The sequence below is a fragment of the Aethalodelphis obliquidens genome, unplaced genomic scaffold (genome assembly GCF_003676395.1).
Source record: "Aethalodelphis obliquidens isolate GAN/ISIS:26980383/991018 unplaced genomic scaffold, ASM367639v1 scaffold34, whole genome shotgun sequence".
Classification (NCBI taxonomy): domain Eukaryota; kingdom Metazoa; phylum Chordata; class Mammalia; order Artiodactyla; family Delphinidae; genus Aethalodelphis; species Aethalodelphis obliquidens.
In genome coordinates, this window is record NW_020837978.1 from 11,922,495 (window position 1) to 11,941,508 (window position 19,014).

Below are 19,014 nucleotides of genomic sequence, written 5' to 3' on the forward strand. Positions count from 1 at the left end.
TATCACCACAGCCTCTACGTGTGGCCCAGGCTCAGCACAACAGAAACCAGAATCTTTTTAAATTATGATTCTCTGGGACTTCCCTGGTGCTCCCAATGCAGGGGGCCCGGGTTCAATCCCTGGTCAGGGAACTAGATCCCACATGCCACAACTAAGAGTCCACATACTGCAACTAAAGATCCTGTGTGCCACAACTAAGACCTGACCCCGCACAGCCAAATAATAAATAAATAAATGTTTAAAAAAAAACCCCAAAACACTATGATTCTCAACAACCTCAAAGTTAGCGCTGTGTCTCCTAACATACTACTTATAATGTCATTAGCAGAAACTCTCACTTGGTACATGTGTTACAGCTAAAAAAGAATATCAAAACCACCTGTGATTAAATAAAATTTATGAAAACAGTATTAAGCAAACTTTTATTTTCTGATGTAAATTGTCTGATTTAAAGAAAAAGGAATGCATTCTTTCATCATCAACAAGAGAGAACATCTGACATCAATTAACTCTCATCTACTTTAAAGTGAAGAATTAAACACAAAATTACCTTTGAAGGTTTCAAGTTCCTTCCTGTAGGAAAAAAAAGATATAAATTTATTAATCTATTCCCAATGGAAACTGCTCTTAGATTATAAAGTTTTAAGTACTTCAAATGCCCAGAGTGGTATTTCTAGATGCTCACATGTCAATTATACTTCAGTGAAATTACCAGTACAATTAGCCTAAAGCTACTATTTTCAGTTTTTCTGCTATTACCCTATTAATGGCTCAAAAAAGTTCTACCAAAATTTAAACTATTAAAACACTGAAATACTTATAAGAAGACATACAGTATTTTAATGCCAGCTAGGAACCATCTAGTATATGTAAGAATCAGTTTATAAAAGCACTTAACAATTTTCCCTCCACTGATAAATATTAAACAACAGATTTTTAAAATCTTTAATTAAAAATCATCCAGAATAGGAGCAGTGTTTTCCCCTGTTAAATGAAAGGGGAGAGCATATATCAAAGGACTGAAGTCCATAGATCATCCTGACACAAAAGGGCCAAGCCTCCAGGAAATCCTCTGGTTTGTAATTTTGTCAGTGTCAATTAGCGATGCTGAAACACAAAGTTTCCTGGGGAAGTGTAAAGCCAGGGAAGATAGATGAACAATCATATAACGAAACATTTTTTTAAATAATCTATTTATTCATTCATTTATGGCTGTGTTGGGTCTTCGTTGCTGCGCATGAGCTTTCTCTACCTGGGGCGAGCGGGAGTTACTCTTCGTTGTGGTGTGCAGGCTTCTCACTGCAGTGGCTTCTCTTGTTACAGAGCATGGGCTCTAGGCACGCGGGCTTCAGTAATTGTGGCACGCAGGCTCAGCAGTTATGGCTTGCAGGCTCTAGAGCGCAGGCTCAGTAGTTGTGGCGCACGGGCTTAGTTGCTCCGTGGCATGTGGGAATCTTCCCGGACTAGGGCTCGAACCCGTGTCCCCTGCATTGGCAGGTGGATTCTAAACCACTGTGCCACCAGGGAAGTCCCCATAATACAAAACATTTTTGACAAAGAAGTCAAAAGCAAGTTTTTTTCAGGTTTTCCTTTATAATTTTGTAATTATATTTTTCTCATTATCAGTACTAATAATTTTGAGGAGGCAAATTCATTTAGTAAAGGTTTGTTATCCCACTCAAAATATGAGACATTTCTTTTATTTGCATGTACGTTTTACTAAAAATCTAGAGCTATTTTAGATTCTCCAATCAGTATTCCACATTGCTAATTACAATACCCGTCACGCTCCAAAACAGTTGACTACAATGAACAGCTGGCTGGTGGAACTGGCAAGGTGCCACTGAAAAGCCAATATTCTTGTAACAGCCAAGTGAAGGTTCTTAAATCAGATGGTCATCTCACCCCTCTTTTTTTCCTAAAAATACCAACTCATGATAATATTGCCCCAGCACCACAGTTCATTAAGAAAAAAGAATGTTATTTTCAATCCTATCATTTTAAAAAAAAAGAGTGCAATTGTTTCCCTTGAGCCAATAGCCCAGCTGCATTCTTAAGAGACTAGGTACAAAGTAAACATGCCTAAAACCTACGTTACACTCCAATAACGGGATGAAAGCCGAAATAGCCCTGGCGGAAAGGCAACATGTATTGTAAGAGAATATCCTGAAGAGATACCTTCAATCTACTTTTTTTTTTCTCTACTTCTTATTGATGCCCTCGTGTGAGCAATCCCCTAAGGCCACCAAGGGGTGGACAAGATGACGGAACACTCAGTTCAGTATTTAGGAAGTAATTCTTTTCTCTCTGATTACAGTCTTTAGATAATGTCTGCCTTCCTTCTTTTAGAACATGCAGCAGTAAACAAAATTTCAAAAAAGCACCTCCTGTTTTAAAAAGGTGAAACTTGGAGTAATGATTTCAGACATTGTTTTTCCCTTACTCTCGCCCTGAATACTAAAAACCATAAAGCGAAGAATCCAGTGTCTACTTTATTAATGAGTCATTGCCCAATTGAGGGAAGCTTTCACGTGGAAGGGAAGCTTACCATGCCCACCTTCCAACCTTCTGGCTGCCTCATCAAAGCAACGGAAAGCTGCTATGAGAAAAGAGGAAAGGCGAGCCGGGTGCTCTCCCTAGACACCTCTGCTTACAGACTGTCATGACCCACGGCAGTTCAAGAAACTTCCTCTCAGGAAGTAATCCACTCCTGTACCCAATTCCTAAGAAAGAAGACTGGCTAAGGTAGTGGTGGTACAGATAACGGTGGTTTAAGCTAAAAGTCAGTACCACGGAACTTTTAAAGAACTGATAAAGGAAATCAGTAGCACTGAAAGCCTTGAAGTGTTGTAATTTTTAGGGCAAACTCCACAATGTCAGAGGTAACAGCATCTAGAAATACAGAAGATGTAAGAGAAGGGAGGGAAAGGCACGTCAAGCAGAGGTAACGGTGAAAGTGAAGCCGTGGAGGCTGAACGGTGTGGGTTATCTTTAGGAAAGAACCATTCAGAAGAGCAGGCTGAATGAAGAGAAAGTAGTGGGAGACGAGGCTAAAGAGGTAGAGGATTCTGAGTGCCAGGCTAAAAGGATTTGGTTTTATTTTTAGCAGGAGAAAAACTTGAGCAAATCTGTGCTTTGGGAAGAACATTCTAGCCGTGATGGACAGATGCACTAACGAGGGGGAGCATAAAGCAGGGAGCACTCAGGAAACCATCAGAAGAGTTTGAAGAAGAGCCAACTAGTGCCTGGAAAGGGCAACATAAGTGGCAATGGCCATGAAGAGAGGGAGTCCAATTTGAAAAACACCATGGAAAGACTCAACAGACCATGGCAACTGATGACATGGCACAAGTACATAACCGTGAGAGTTCTAGTCTGGATCACTGGAAGGAAAGGGAATTCGTTAGCAGAACACTTAGGAAGAGGAGCAGATTTTGGAGGGCAGCGCATGAGTTCAGTTTGGAACTTAATGAAATAATCTGGAAGGTAGGAAACCTAAGGCTGGTGATGCTGAAAGACATGACTCCCATCCCCTGAAACCCACTCAGGGATTCAGCTCCCCCACTGCCCGTTCAGTCCTGAACCTACTCCAGCTTGGCTTCCACACCCCACCACTGCAAAGTGAGGGTCACCAGCAATCACCAAGCTGCCGAAGGCAATGCTCACTCTCAGTTTTCATCCAAATCCCTCAGCAGAATTTGATTCCTTGAGAAAGTTTTCTCTAGTTTTTCTCCTTCTCCCTCAGCTCCTTCTGCTACTTCTCTACCCCTTCCAGACCACTAGATGCTGGAGCTCTGCCAGCCTGGTCCTGGGCCCTCTGTGTAACTTATATTCTCTCACAAGGCAATTCATTCAGCTATGCAGCCTTAAATACCATCCACATACTGACTTCCTGATTTATACTTCTTGTCTTGATCTCTTCTTTGAGCTCCAGACGCAAATGCAACTGCTTATTTGAGAGCTCTGCTCAAAGTGGAGCAGGCTTCCCAACAATTTGGGAGCTCTTCCCAAAAGAGCCTGTTCGGGCTTCTCTGGTGGCACAGTGGTTAAGAATCCATCTGCCAATGCAGGGGACACAGGTTTGAGCCCTGGTCTGGAAAGATCCCACATGCCGCGGAGCAACTAAGCCCATGCGCCACAACTACTGAGCCTGTGCTCTAGAGTCTGCGAGCCACAACTACTGAGCCAGCGCGCCACAACTACTGAAGCCCGTGCGCCTAGAGCCCCTGCTCCGCAACAAGAGAAGCCACCGCAATGAGAAGCCCGCACACCGCAATGAAGGGTAGACCCCGCTCGCCACAACTAGGGAAAGCCGGTGCGCAGCAACGAAGACCCAATGGCAGCCAAAAATAAAGTAAATAAATTTAAAAAAAAAAGAGCCTGTTCTTCCTTCAGTCTCTCTCATCTCAACTCATGCCATTACCAAGTTCCTCAAGCTTTGGTTTATCCATCTCCCTCCTTCGCCACATCTAATCCATCAATATATCCTATTAATTCTATCTCAAAACATATCCTGAATCCATCCATTTCTCCCCATCGTCACTACTGTCATGATGATAAATATCGTGCCTTGGATAAATATTCATTTTCTCATACTGAATGTAATCTTTGATCATTCATTCAACAAAAAATGTACTGAGCCTTAGACACTAGGAATAATGTTAGGAATAGCAGTAGGAATAATGCTCAGGTTGGGTTATACACGTTCCATAACCTCAAGCAACTTTAGTGAGAAGAGACAGAAGTAAAGCAACAGTTAGAAACTGATGTCATAGATTAGTGCTCTGATAATGCCAGCCATGCTGAGGATTTTCTAGGAATACAGAGGAGGGAGCAACTCACACACTGTGGGTTGCCGGGAAAGGCTTCCTGGAGGAGCCAGGATTGAACTGAGTTTTGAGGGAAAGTATAACTGATGACGACAGGTAACACTGATTGAAAACATGGCAGATGCTTCACTCTTGATCATTATTATGTCATACTCGCAGCTAACTAAATGAAAAAGCATAGGTGACCAGGAGTTCTAAGTTCTGGTTACTCTCCAAACTCTTATCCAAGTTCACCTTTTCCATGAAGATATCCTTCACACTCAAATGGCCATCTCCCCTTACCTCAGCTCCTATAGCACTCAGGTCCATCAGTTTTATAACACCTGGTGCACTGCCTTGTAATGCAGTGATCTCCATGCAGGTATCATCTCTACAATTACACTGCAGAGATCCTAAGTGCAGAGATCATGTCGCATCCGCCCTGATCACACATGTGCAAAGAGTCAGACACAACAGACACTCTGCAGCAAGTCATGATTATCAAGTATGGTGGCTGCAGGATGACTAAGAATAGCTGCTTCTTCAAAGAAGCCTTTGCTAGGACTAGGGAGGGTTTTATTCTTTATAAAAAAGTTTGACCACATAGTCTCTCATCTGATAACAACGTGTTTGCCTCTTGCAGTTTCAAAAATCTGAGTCTCTTCTTTTTCAAAGTTTAATAATATTTTCAGAAGATCCAATAAGTAGAAAGAATTGAAATGCCTTCCTTTAGATTTTACCATATTTTAAATTTTACTCAATTCAGCAAAGGCCGTCACAAAATTTAGCATAACCAACCCTGAAACTAAAACATTCACCAAATAACACCAGACTCAAAAATCTAATATTTCCAAAGGGCGAAACTGCTATTTAATCATTTTCTCTATAGGGGTTGAGTTATGAGGGCAGAAAAAAAAAAAAAGCATCACATTAATAAATAAATCTATGGAGTGTTGCAAGAAGTATATTAAATCTGTATACGTATAGAAATCAACTAAATCAGACCCACAGATGCAAACTTAATAGATTGGAACCACTGGATAAATGTCTCCATAAACACAATCATCTCACAGATGGAAGCACACTTTCTCTAAACACTAAACTGCTTCCCCAGGACAAATCCATGATAAAAACCTTACACAATGATTCTCTATGGCAAAATACCACATTCAAAATGTGAAGTGCAAAATCAACTCTCACATTTTTCTTCATATTTGAAAATGTTTAGGGGAAATTGTTTTAAAAGTATGATCAGCAATACTTTCTGTATTGAACACAGTAGAAGAGTGTCCCTTTGTTATGGCTGATGGATAGGAAAGTTCATAGGAAAGATCTTACAAGACCTCTTTCACAAAAGACCGGCTACTATTGACTATTACCCAATCTTTTGTTTCTTAGCATTCTACAGTCATGAAAATGTGTACCCTTATGCACTTGGTGAGTTTGTGGTTAAGAGGGTAGAAAGTGGATGAGGTGGCGCTGGGGGAGAGCTGGCCTACCTGCTTGAGGTAATTTTCACAAAACTGTATCTTAGAAGTCCCTGCTGTCATTTGCTCCTTACACAGGTACTGTGGAGGAGCATGTGTTATAGAACAAGATCTTTTTAATACATAGAATGGGAGGTGGCAACAACCAAGAACAGAACCCAAGAGAATAACAGAACTAAAGCATCTACAATGGCAACTAGACACTAACCTACAGTAGAGAAGAAAATTTAGGATATGAGTGTTATAGAAGTTAAAAAAGGACAGTTTCAAGAGGTCAGGTACATGAGGACTGATTTGTCAATGGGCTTAGTTACCTAAAGACTAAGAAGAAAAATACAGGTTAAATATTTAAAGTGCATCATGGATTTGGTCTCCATGAACGTCTCAATATGACACAACCTGTATACGATCTTTCTCTAGAACAATATTTTAACTTCAGTGTGCCATGCATCTTGTCCATTCACAAGCAACCTGTCAGAATGATCTACCTCGTTGGCTATTAGCTATTTTTGTATTTCTACAAATATTCCTCAGCTTTGTCTGGGATACAGTTCATTTATTTGGAAACAGTTTGATCTTTCTGAGTTTGCTTTTATGCTTAGTTAAGCAGGTCTGGAACAGGGCTCGGTCAAGGGCTAACTGTACCCCTGCTGAAGGATACGCTCCTGAGTGCTCTGCCTGGTACCCCAGGAACTCTAAGCTTTTTCAGTCTGGCCGCTGGGCTCAGGCACAGTGCGAGGATGTGAGTGCCGGGCACTGCTAACTGACCCTTGTTGATGATATCTCCTCCTGCCTCAGGTGGTTTCCTCACATGAATTACCGGTCCTCTGCTGAATATTCAGGGGAGCTTTCTGCAGATTTTCGGTATCCTCTCTCCCTGGTACTGTGTCCTGTGAACTCTGGCTGCCTTGGGTCCCCAGGCGCTCAGCTGTTCTTCAGTTCAAAGAGTCTGCCAGGCTCTACCTGGGCCCCTCCCTGCACTTAGCCTGGAAACGCTCAAGGCAGGATGCTGGGGAAACCGCAGGGCTCGTTCCACCTGTTTCCTATCGATCAAGGAGATCACTTCTCTTCTTTGCCCAATGTCTTCCAAAGTGTTATTTCCTTTATTTTGTCTGTTTTTTTGGCTGCATCAGGTGGGAGAGTAAGTCTGGTCCCTGTTATTCCAGCTTGGGAGGATCCTTTCTGTAAAAGCACTGCCCGAAGGAAAGCTCTCCTGATCTACTTTCCATTCAGCACCCAAATGGATCTCCATGCAGAACCTCGGGAGTTAGTTATTGCCTTTCTGCCTATCTCTGTTGGACCTCCTTCTCTGTTGTTCACCTTGGAGAATGCCACTGGTTTCTTCTGTTCTATTCTCAGCAAAGCCAGGCCTGTGGCAAGTCTCCCAGGCACACCATCCTCAACACTCTGACATGGAAGAACAGCTCAGACCCGTGGCCCACAGCCTGTCTAGTGGACAGTCAGTTCTTGAAGCTCAGGAGTTTGGTGGGTTATTCTCTAGAACATAAGCTGGTCAAATACTACTAAAGATAACATCTCAAATAAATCTGTTATGCTTTGCTTTAAAGATTTTCTAAACTGTCTACAGTCCACATTAACATAAAAATAAAACACAAAGAAGAGCATAGTTCCTTAGCATTAGCTGTAATACATAAAGCAAAAGGAATAATGACTCTCTCAAAATATGCCTGGGCACTGAATCTTATCAACAGAAGCAGTGCCCCCACTCACAGGAGAGAGTTTCTAAGAGATGACAATTAAGTTTCAAAGTCTAAATGAATCAGTGAAAAATGCTTCTAGAGTTTAGTATGCCCCAAAGCAGATTTCAAGTCCAAAGCAAGACTGTGTTAAAATTATGAGTCATTTATAATTAAGTTGAAATACTAAAATTACACTGTTCTTCAAGATGTAGCTATTTTCAGAGAAATTCTGATGGTATGCTGCATACTGAACGGGAAAACAAAGGATCCAAAAGTCTGGAAGTAAGAAATATTTTAATTAAATCACTCACATATAACTTTAACTATATTATTATGGAAGAATCTCAATAATAATTCTAAGGAATATTATGCTGGTACTGAAAAGATGACAAATTTAGAAGGCTGACCTTCTTTTTAGCTCTACTTCTTCATTCTTCTAAACGTATCTGTTGCTCCTCTGCTTGGAAGGGTGTCATCCCCCATCCCCATGTGGCTGCCTCCTTACTCAGGTCTCAGCTCTCACGTGTCCTCCACGAAGGGCCTTCCCTGCTCACCCCAGCGAAGCAACCCTCCCCACCTCTATAACGTTATTCTGTTCTATTTTCTTCAGTATAATTGTCCGAAATTATCCTTTTTTAAAATCATGTACAGGGACTTCCCTGGCAGTCCAGCGGCTAGGACTCCACACTCCCAATGCAGGGGGGGCCCAGGTTCGCTCCCGGGTCAGGGAACTAGATCCCATGTGCCGCAACTAAGACCCAGCACAGCCAAACAACCAAACAAATAAGTTAAAAATAAATAAAATCATGTACACACTTATCATCTATTTCTCCCCACACCCATGACTACAAATGCTAGCTGACTCCCGAATCTCAAGTCCACTTCTCTAACTGCTAGCTAGACGATGTAAATGGTCTTAGGTTCTTTATTTTGGCTCATATATTCAATATTAATGCTTCCTACTTGATGAAAAATGTATTTCCTATTGGTTATGAAAACCTATGCAAGGCATCTAGGAGTTACACTTGTATGGCTAACTCATCTTCTGAACCATATGACAACCTAACTACTGGTACCAGTACTTGTCTCTGCCTACAGCCATATTTCATGCACTATACCATGTTTTACTATTGATCAAGGCGGTGTCTATTCCTGTCCATAAAAGCTATCAGTAGGGCTTCCCTGGTGGCACAGTGGTTGAGAGTCCGCCTGCCGATGCAGGGGATACGGGTTCGTGCCCCGGTCCGGGAAGATCCCACATGCCGCGGAGTGGCTGGGCCCGTAAGCCATGGCCGCTGAGCCTGCGCGTCCGGAGCCTGTGCTCCGCAACGGGAGAGGCCAAAAAAGTGAGAGGCCCGCGTACCGCAAAAAAAAAAAAAAAAAAAAAAGCTATCAGTAATAGCAATATCACTTTATATGCAGAAGAGTTATTAGAAAAGCTATTTATGGGTATCTTCTCCCTACAATTATACAGTTGCTTATATGTCACTTTCATTAGATAACCAGCTAAAGTAGGATGTCCTTTTTCAATGCAGAGATACTTAGGTTAAACCGTCTATTCAAATGTTTTTCAAGGGTAGATACACCCCTAGGAGTGTTCTAAAGCTCTATGTTTCCCTCTGCCCACACTGAGAATCTGCCATCGTAAGCCACGTTACTGTTGGGATGGGTCACATCCCTCTTTTCACAGGAGGCAGGAATTTATTCTGTGCCGGGAACTTCTATCAAATATATGACAAAATATCGTATATCCGTTCTCAACTACAGATGCACTGATACCAACATCTGGGACGGATTCCACTTATCCCAGTGCAACAGTCAAAAAAAAAAGAAGACCCTGGCCTTGATGCTGGCCCCTAAGCAGTAACATAATTTCATGTAACTCAATCTCCTCCCCAGCTCCAACAATCGCTGCCTGCCCACTCCCCAGTCTCTGATGGGAGCAGAATGAGAAAGTGCATCGGAGCCTATCGCAGACACGATTAGCACTGGAGGTGTGTGAGAAATTATCCTTCATTCTCCCACTCTCCCCATCCCCATCTAGTTGTCTGATCCAGATTTTCTGGAAAGCTACAGAGTGGGTACACTGTAATACACACACACACACACACACACACACACACACACACACACACACAACCTTTGTATTACACATTATCTTCTTCAGAGTAAGAAAAGAAAAATCATTAGTTTGTAGGGCCCCTTGTTAAAGAGGAAAGAGGCTTATTTTTAAGAAACTCTTCCCTTGTGGACCACATAATAAAATGTTTAATTTGGGGTCTTTGAAAGTTTTTCAAATGGTGTAATATAGAATATCAAGTCACAGAATTTTAATATGTATTAGAGATGAATTGGTTCTATAAGCAAGTAAGTTGTGAAATGCTGAGTCAAATTTCTCTACTATAGGAATTCTCAGAACCCTTAATAAACTGACATGTACTACAAAGTTCCATGAGGCAAATACAGGGTAAAGTGTTTCTGGAACTTATTTGATCATGGAATGCCAGTGGCTATCTTCTCAGTCCACTGTTCCTGTAAAACACTTCAGGGAATGTTGTAGCTAATAAAAAATTTCTAAATTCAATTTTTATGTTTATCAAAATAGTACATGTACATTCCTTAAGTCAAATAGTGCCCACAAGGATTTATGATGAAGCAGATTAGTTCCGCGGCTGAGTTCTCCCCACCTTTCTGTCCTGCTTTTTGCAAGAAGCTACATTCAACTCTTCTAGAGATTTCTTCCGGTATTTACCTCCATTATTTCTAAATAATATGCCATTTTTTTCATTTTTTTCCATTTATTGACACTAGCCTTCATAATATTCCCAGTTTTGATAACCTCTAGATTGAATAAAAGTAAGAAGCTTAAACTGTAAGTAAGACATCTCTGAATAGTAAATATTCTACATAATTTATTATTGGAAAGATATTTTTTGATCTACATTTGACTGAATAAAACTACTTCATTCTCAGTGTTGTCAACTCAAATTATTTACACTACAAATGATTGTTAATCAGCCATATATGTGTGTGTGTTGTGTGTGTGTGTATTAACTAAACAAATTGATTCCAAAAGGTTTCTCTGAAGAAGATAGTTCATCCTTTTATATCCTGAATAAAATAAGTTAAGAATTTCAGGAAGACAATGCATATACAGTCAACTAATATTTGACAAGGGAGCCAAGAATACTGAATGGAGAAAAAACAGTCTCTTTGAGAAATGGTGCTGGGAAAATCGAATATTCAGGTGTAAAGACCCCTATCTTACACCACTCACAAAAATGAGCTCAAAATGGATTAAAGACTTAAATATAAGACTCAAAACAATAAAATTTCTAGAAGAAAACAGGGGAAAAAAGCTCCTCATTATGGGTCTTGGCAATGATTTTTTGGATATGATACACCTAAAGCACAAGCAACAAAATAACAAATAAACAAGTGGGACGACATCAAACTAAAAAGCTTCCGCACAGAGAAAGAAGTGACCAACAAAATGAAAAGACAACCTATGGAATGGGAAAAAATATCTGCCCATCATAAATCTGGTAAGGGATGAAGGTGAACTGGATGAAAGTGGTCAAAAGGCACAAACTTCCAGTTAGAAGATAAATAAGTACTAGGGATGTAATGTACAACATGACGATGACAGTTAACACTGCTGTGTGGTATAAATGAAAGTTGTTAAGAGAGTAGATCCTGGGCTTCCCTGGTGGTGCAGTGGTTGGGAGTCCGCCTGCTGATGCAGGGGACGCGGGTTCATGCCCCGGTCCGGGAGGATCCCACGTGTCGCGGAGCGGCTGGGCCCGTGAGCCACGGCTGCTGAGCCTGCGCGTCCGGAGCCTGTGCTCCGCAACGGGAGAGGCCGCAACAGTGAGAGGCCCGCGTACCGCAAAAAAAAAAAGAGAGAGAGTAGATCCTAAGAGTTCTCATCATAAGGAAATCCCCCCCACCCTTTTTTTGTATCTAAATGAGATGATGGATGTTGACTAAACTTTCTGTGGTACTCAATTTACAATGTATGTAAGTCAAGTCATGATGTCATATACCTTAAACTTATACAGCGCTGCATATAACTTACATCTCAACAAAACTGGGAAAAAGAGTTTCGGAAAGATTACAGTTTATATTGATAAACAGAATTAAGCAATGTTGCGTAGTATTTCCACTATTTGTATTTAGAAAGGCAAGTTAACTAGAACTTTGAATCACCAATGATTCTGTAAGCTAAATGGACCAGCTCTTATTTGGCCCTTTTAACAAAACTCTCCCTTATCTGCCATAACCTTGCAGGAAAGTATATCATTATCTTTATTTTACAGATAAGAAAGCCAAAGATAGGTCATTTGCAAAAGGTCATACAGGTAGGAAGTGCCAGAGAAGGAAATCAAGCATAGGTTTTCAAGGACTTTTCACAATAACCAAAACAAATCATATTACTGTTAACAATTGTGAATTAAATCAGTACTTATCATTTCAGGATAAAAATATGATTTCAAGCTAAGTCACAAGTCTAATGTCTCATTAGACAATCAGATGCAAAATACTTTGGCATTTATTAATAAATATTTATTTTATGAAGATGCTATGAGTAACCATTAACAAAATATCTACACATGTAATTTTTTTCAAAGTCTTGGAAGGTCCATCAAAGTACTAGTTAATTTAAATTTCCCACCTTTGGTATTTCTCACCGAAACTGTTAGGTTTAAAACCTATTATGACATCTTACATTAATCTCATGCAGTCCTTGAGAAATAAATTTTGTAATTTTTTAAAATTTGGCCTATCAGAACATGAAAAATTTACCATTATTTTACCTATAGATTTCAAGCTACTGATTATAAGCTGGTAATCCTCAAATGGCACACTATTCTTTCCTACATTATTTCAGAGTAACAGGTGCTATCAACAAATCTGTTTATCCTACCTAAATTTACTAAAATTATGTAATTTTTTAAGAAGTCTTTCAAATGCTTGCCAAGAAAAGCTTAACAACAGGATAAAGTATAAAGGAAAGTGAACAGCTTGCCCAAGAGCAAAGAATTAGTAGAAGCCAGGACTTGGGTCTTCCGACTAATGACAGTGCTCTTTCTACTACACAATTCCTCTAAACACCTCTAAAATGATATTTCAATTATGTGAAACATGCTAAGACTTGCCCAGTACACTTTGGCTTTTACTCAAATTAAAGGTGAGGCTGTTTTCCAAACACGAAGTTGATTTTCATTTTGTAACATATAAATTGTAACGTACTAATTACATATCTAATAAATCTAAGTCACTGGGTGAGAGTGAAGAAAAGAATGACAAATAAAATTTCATAGTTCCAAATCTTATTACCCATTTCCAGTTCAGGTTAGTCTAATGAAAATTATTACCGTAATAACTACTACTGACGGAGCACACACTGCATCTGATAACGACCATCTCACTGAACCCTCAAAACAACTCTAGGAAGCCGGTACAATGTTATCTTCACTACAAGCTACACATGTTGAGGCTAAGAGATTCAATAACTTGCTGAAGGTCTCATAGACAACATGTGACAAAGCTGCGCCCCTTTCCATAGCCTGAGCTTAGGTTCCTTTTCCTCCTGCTCCAAATAAAAGAGAAGAAAAGGGGAAAAAGCAGCGCAGGATCTGCCACTTGGAGAAAATGAGGTCGGGGGTTCTACTTGATTGGGAAGCTCTGCCCATTGCACTTCTCCCCTCCACCATCTATCCCAGCCTTAGCTTTCCAGAACTCATCTCCAATAAAACAGCAACAGATAGTGGTACCAAAAAAAAAAAAAAAAGTTTTGGAAAGCTTATTAAATAGATTTACCTGACACCTTTGTCTTTTATCAGTCCAAACTTATAAAGAGTAGCATGTAAAGTACTGTGGAAAACTTTGAGACTGAAAATGAATATCATGGTCAATTTTTCAAACTCACCTCTTATTTTTCTTGTAATTTTCCAGGTGTTGGGACTGCATATGTTTGTATCTTTCTAATTCACACTGTCCACATAAATCCTCCAGATTCAGCAGGTGGTTTTCTACCTCCTCAAAACTAGCCTCTAAATGAGCTGAAAGTACAGAAGGTCAAAAGAAGAAACAAACGTCAAAAATCAGAATCCTTGATCATGGAGAAAAGAAAAAGTGTCCAAAAGTTAAAAGTCTGAACTGTTGAGATTGTTCTGTATTTATCTAATATTTTTATTAAACTTTCTTGAAGCAAAATAAAATGCACTAACATTAAAACATACTTCAAATTATCTTTTTTGAGTATATTTTTCTATCTCGAACATTTTTAAGACAGAACTTTCCAGAATACTTTAAATACTTTATCAACACATCGTAAATCAACTATACTTCAATTAAAAAAATACTTTATTAACCAGGATGAGGAAACAGAGTATCCTGATTAATCTAATGTATGATATCCTAATGATCTCATATACCACACACGAAGAGTCGATTTTCATATGCGAATATAGCAAAGTATAATTAACACGTTATGCCGGACACAATTTAATATCTGAGATTCCTAGTTACTTTAGCATTTGTTCTGCCTTGCACATGATATATAGAAACCTCCAAGGCACTGCACAGATGTACAAACACTCAGGAAGCAGTTCTCACTGTCCACTGGTCTTTCAACAGCTCAACTCTGCCTCTAGGCCACAGAGCTTTGCAGCTTCATTGGAACATGGAGATAATCTACGTCAAATCCTTCATTTAAAAGATTCAAGCCAAAGCCTGCAGAAATTATTTCAGAGCTCTGCCCAAGGTCACCTAGCTAGTGAAGAGCAGTCAGGAATCAAAACTGAGTCCCTCTTACATAAAATGATTTCCAGTTGATAGATGCGTAAGTAAACCAAGACTTCATAGTTATAGGGGTGAGGACTGGTTGTTTTCTCAGACAACAGAAAAGCTTCAGAGGTCAAGGATTTTAGAACTCAAACAGCATCAGGGCCATTTACCGAATACTCACCACATGGGCCAGACACCGGGGTACAAAGATGAAAAAGATAGCCCTTGCGCTCAAAGAGCTTCAAGTAGAGGGCAGGCATATTTCAGTGACAACACTGCCTGACAGAGCTTGGCTTGAGGTGCCGTGACAACTCAAAGGAGAGGCATCTAACGGAGATGAGGGAGAGCGAGACTCAGCAAGAAATATGACTCCCGCGTCTGGGAGTCACAGCCGTCCGGAGGAAGGGGCCTCGAGGAAGGAGCAAGCTGGCTGTGCAGCTTTCCAGCCTTGGTTTCATTCGGATAGCTAAGCTACAAGGACGGTGTGTCTAATCCCTTCCCTTAGCCACGCGATTGTCACGTGACTTTCTAAACTAGCTTCTGTATCACCTACATTAGGCGCAAATTCCCTAAATTTCAACTTGCAGTTTTAGGTTTATTAAGATACATATTTTGTCCGTTTTTAATTGATCTGTTTGATCTGGAGATCTGTTAAATCCAGAAGCGTTCACATTTTCTAATATCCTAAATTTTAACTCTACTAAATATCTATGCTTCTAAAAACTCCCGCCTCTATTTGGTAGAGTCTAGGGCTTAAAGACATGGATTTGGGGGGAAAGTAAAATTTTACTGAAAAGTTCAAATGTGATGACAAGTAGTTTAGCATTCCTCTTCAAAGACATTTTAGGTAATGATTTTTATCATACTGATCTATCACTGTAGATCATGGCAAGTCTGGAAAAGACTGATAATGCAGTTCATGACGGTTTGGAATCTATCTTCAGGGGTAACATACAACAGCTAACATATGTGACTATGGAAAGCCTAACCAGAAACAGTGTGCAAAATCTAAGTTTTAATCAATGAAAAATTATATCTAAGATTTTAATAATGTCATAAATGGTACATAAGGAGTTTATGTGGCGGGAAACAGGCAAAATGATGCTATTATGTTAGTTGCTATTTAGATTATTTTTTGTTATTATATTAAATGGAAAAATGACGAGCAGCCTCAGCCTGGGAGCTGGTGTCACTGGCCCTGAAGAAGCAACGTTCAGCTCATTCTAATAGCTAATAGGATTATTTAAAGGCTATTTCACTTTGATAAGTGATAAGAACTAGAATAATTACATTTAATATGGGATCCATTCAGCTTTAAGCTACTTGGTTCCTTTAGCATCACACATGTTATCCTTAGCATAGAGGGGTCTGGATAACAGTGAGGCTTTGATATGTAGGCCAACAGCGTCATGTTCCCATGCTGAATGGCAAACCGAGATTTAAAATGCTCGGGAGAGTCAGTGGTCGCTTTATGGCTGCTGCCAAACTTGTATTTACGTTCTCCCCTTTAAAAGTTGTGGCCAGGGACCCTCACTCCCTGGCCACAGCCTACTTTTCCAACCTCACTACCACTCTCCTTCAGGACTGCTCACCACTCCGAGGAGGGTCCTGTGTGTTCCTGCCCCCTTGCCTCTGCCTCTCCTGAGAGGTCTCCGCTTGCCTCCCTGCCCTGCATCTCCCTGGCAGGTTCAAGTCAGAGCCCGCCCTCCTTCCAGCCTGCAGGGCTCTCTCCCCTCTTCTGTGCTTCCACAGACCTATGAGCCCTGCCCAGGACTTATACTCTGACATTCTACCACAAGTTGTGTACTCTTACCTCTCTCAGGCATCTGTGAATGTCTTAAGCGTAAAGACTATATCTTTGCATCTTTGTATCCCCTAATACCTAGTCTGCTGAATTCAATTAAAAAGGATTTCTGGAGACAGAATGATTCTATTACTCTAAAACATAAAATAATAACCAAGAAAGCAAATCTATGATTCATGTTCATCTAATTTAAATATTAGAAGGTTACCCTAAATTTTGTAAACAAGTTAAGTTAAACATGGGCGGAGAACGTTGAAAACATTAAACAAGATGGTACTTTGTTATTAGTGTATCAAATCAGGCCCCATTACCAGTGAGTTAAAGCAGAAGAAGCAATGGAACTTTTCCATTTTAACTCTTAACAGGCTTGAAGTCAGTAATAAAATACAGAAGATTTGTATTGATGAACATAAATCTTCTTCCCTTTTTATATTAAAAACTTTTTAAAAACCTTTAAATAATAATTATAAGCATATATATGGTATGTATTCTGAATATTTTACATTGAATTTAAACGGGCAGAAATTTAATCTCCCCATCACACCCTGCTCATCTCCTGTTAGGAAACGAGTTGCAGACATGAGTCAATCTGGTAACCAGACTTAGAATACACGTACATAAAACACCAGCAGGCCTCCGTGGACACAAATGTACCTTTTTATAAGAAATTCCAGCCTCACCATTTTGCTCCCTATAACAACAGCATATGTCTCATTTAGTGATCAGCGGAAAAGATGGGTGGAATTTTATTGGGAAAAGCCATTTGGGAGAGCCTGACAGCTGTGCAGGAAAGAACGTCACAAATCTTTGGGAGGAGACCATCCCAGAGGAAGAGCCATTCTGTTTGGAATTTTCCTTTGTGCCATTTGTTTCGAATACATATTATCTGTAGTGTAACCACTGACAGAAGAATGGAACAGCACGTTAAAGTTCGTAATTTCACACTTAAATGAGTATATTCTAGCAAAAATAATTAGCCTCAAGGAACAAAGAAATCTTTGACTGTAAACCCACAGGTCACAGAGGCTGGGTACTAAAGGACCACAAGAGTCTTCAACAAATACTTTCATTACTCTTTGTGTAATAAGGTAATGATGGTATGATAATAAGGAACTTTAAGAAATGCATTAAAAGCCATCATGGAACAAATGAGATCTGTGTAGTATATACTAAAAGGTGTCGAAAGAGAGCTAATGAGTCTCTTGAAGGGTCTAATCTCAGAACGTAACCTGGACAATAAGATAACGTATTTCATGAAACCCTAAAAACGGACAGTCTCTCTGCTAGATGCACTCTCAAACTCTGTACAGAGAAAGCAAAACAGGTCAGATCAGAAGAAAGATGCAAGCTCAGTATAAGTCTGTCATTCTCTTACAGCACTTTGTTATCTAAGAATTAACAGAATCATCTGTTCTAGACAAAGGTAACAGTCTTTTTAAGTAGGTCATACAAAATAAACTAAGCAATAGAGATAACTCAGAAAAGCCCTTGACATTTTAGACTTCAGTATAGGAATAGGATTAGACTACCCTCTAGTGGAAGTTCAAGAGAATTCAATAAATACTTTTCAAACATGACCACTTTTATGACAAAACGCACAGAATAAGAAAGGGTACAGGATGTGGAGGACAACATTCCCTTTTATCCTTACACACTGTCTTTCCAGGTACAGAATACTACATTGTTGTTCTCACCACATTTCATGCTATGGTTTTACATTCTATTTTGCAGGACAAGCTAAATTACGTAACATCCATCCAAACCCTTCTGTCAAAGACAATGGATTTGTAAATTTGCAAAGGCCAGAGAGGCTCCCAGTAGAACGTCAGCACCCTGGTGGAAGCTGCCCGGTCTTGTTCACTGCTGTATCCCCAGAGCCTACAAACGGCACGTGGCACTCAGCAGAAGCCTAATACACCAGGCACTGTGCTGAGTGCTTTACACCCATCACCTCCTTCAACCCTCCAACTACCCTACGAGGCAGGTACTCTCACCCTCAATTCTGCAAGCAAACTAAAGCTTAGAGAAGTTATGAAACCTGCACGGGGTCTCACAGTTAGGAAGCTGTGGAATTGAGACCCAAATCCAGATCGGAGAGTCAGTCCAACAGCCCTTATTTTCCAATTCCCAGCATACCTTTATCATTTCTTTTTTAAATGACAAGCCTTACCAGTAATTATGTATTACACAGGCTTTTGTAAGCTGGATGGATCACACCCCAGTAAAAAAAACATGAGTAGATTATCTGTTCTTACTTAATTCCTGAGGGAGTATGAAATCAGGAGTCATATTTATTAAGCCATAGGACAACACAGCTAAAAGCATCATCAAAGGTTCAAATTGTTCACATCATATTAATCCCTTATTCTTTAATAAGGGCAGACCCTCTAGAGAGCAGGACAAGACTCAAAAGAATTAAGTAG

The 19,014-nt window shown here is 40.0% G+C and overlaps 1 protein-coding gene across 1 annotated transcript in view; it reads right to left on the minus strand.

Moving 5' to 3' along the window:
- Positions 1 to 19,014, minus strand: part of DTNBP1 (dystrobrevin binding protein 1) — a 124,645-nt gene that overhangs the window by 66,642 nt on the left and 38,989 nt on the right. The window contains exons 6-7 of the mRNA XM_027128417.1: positions 13,928 to 14,060; positions 551 to 573 (exon numbers count right to left, since the gene is read on the minus strand). Of these exons, the coding sequence (XP_026984218.1) occupies positions 551 to 573; positions 13,928 to 14,060 (156 nt within the window). The remainder of the gene's footprint in view (positions 1 to 550; positions 574 to 13,927; positions 14,061 to 19,014) is intronic.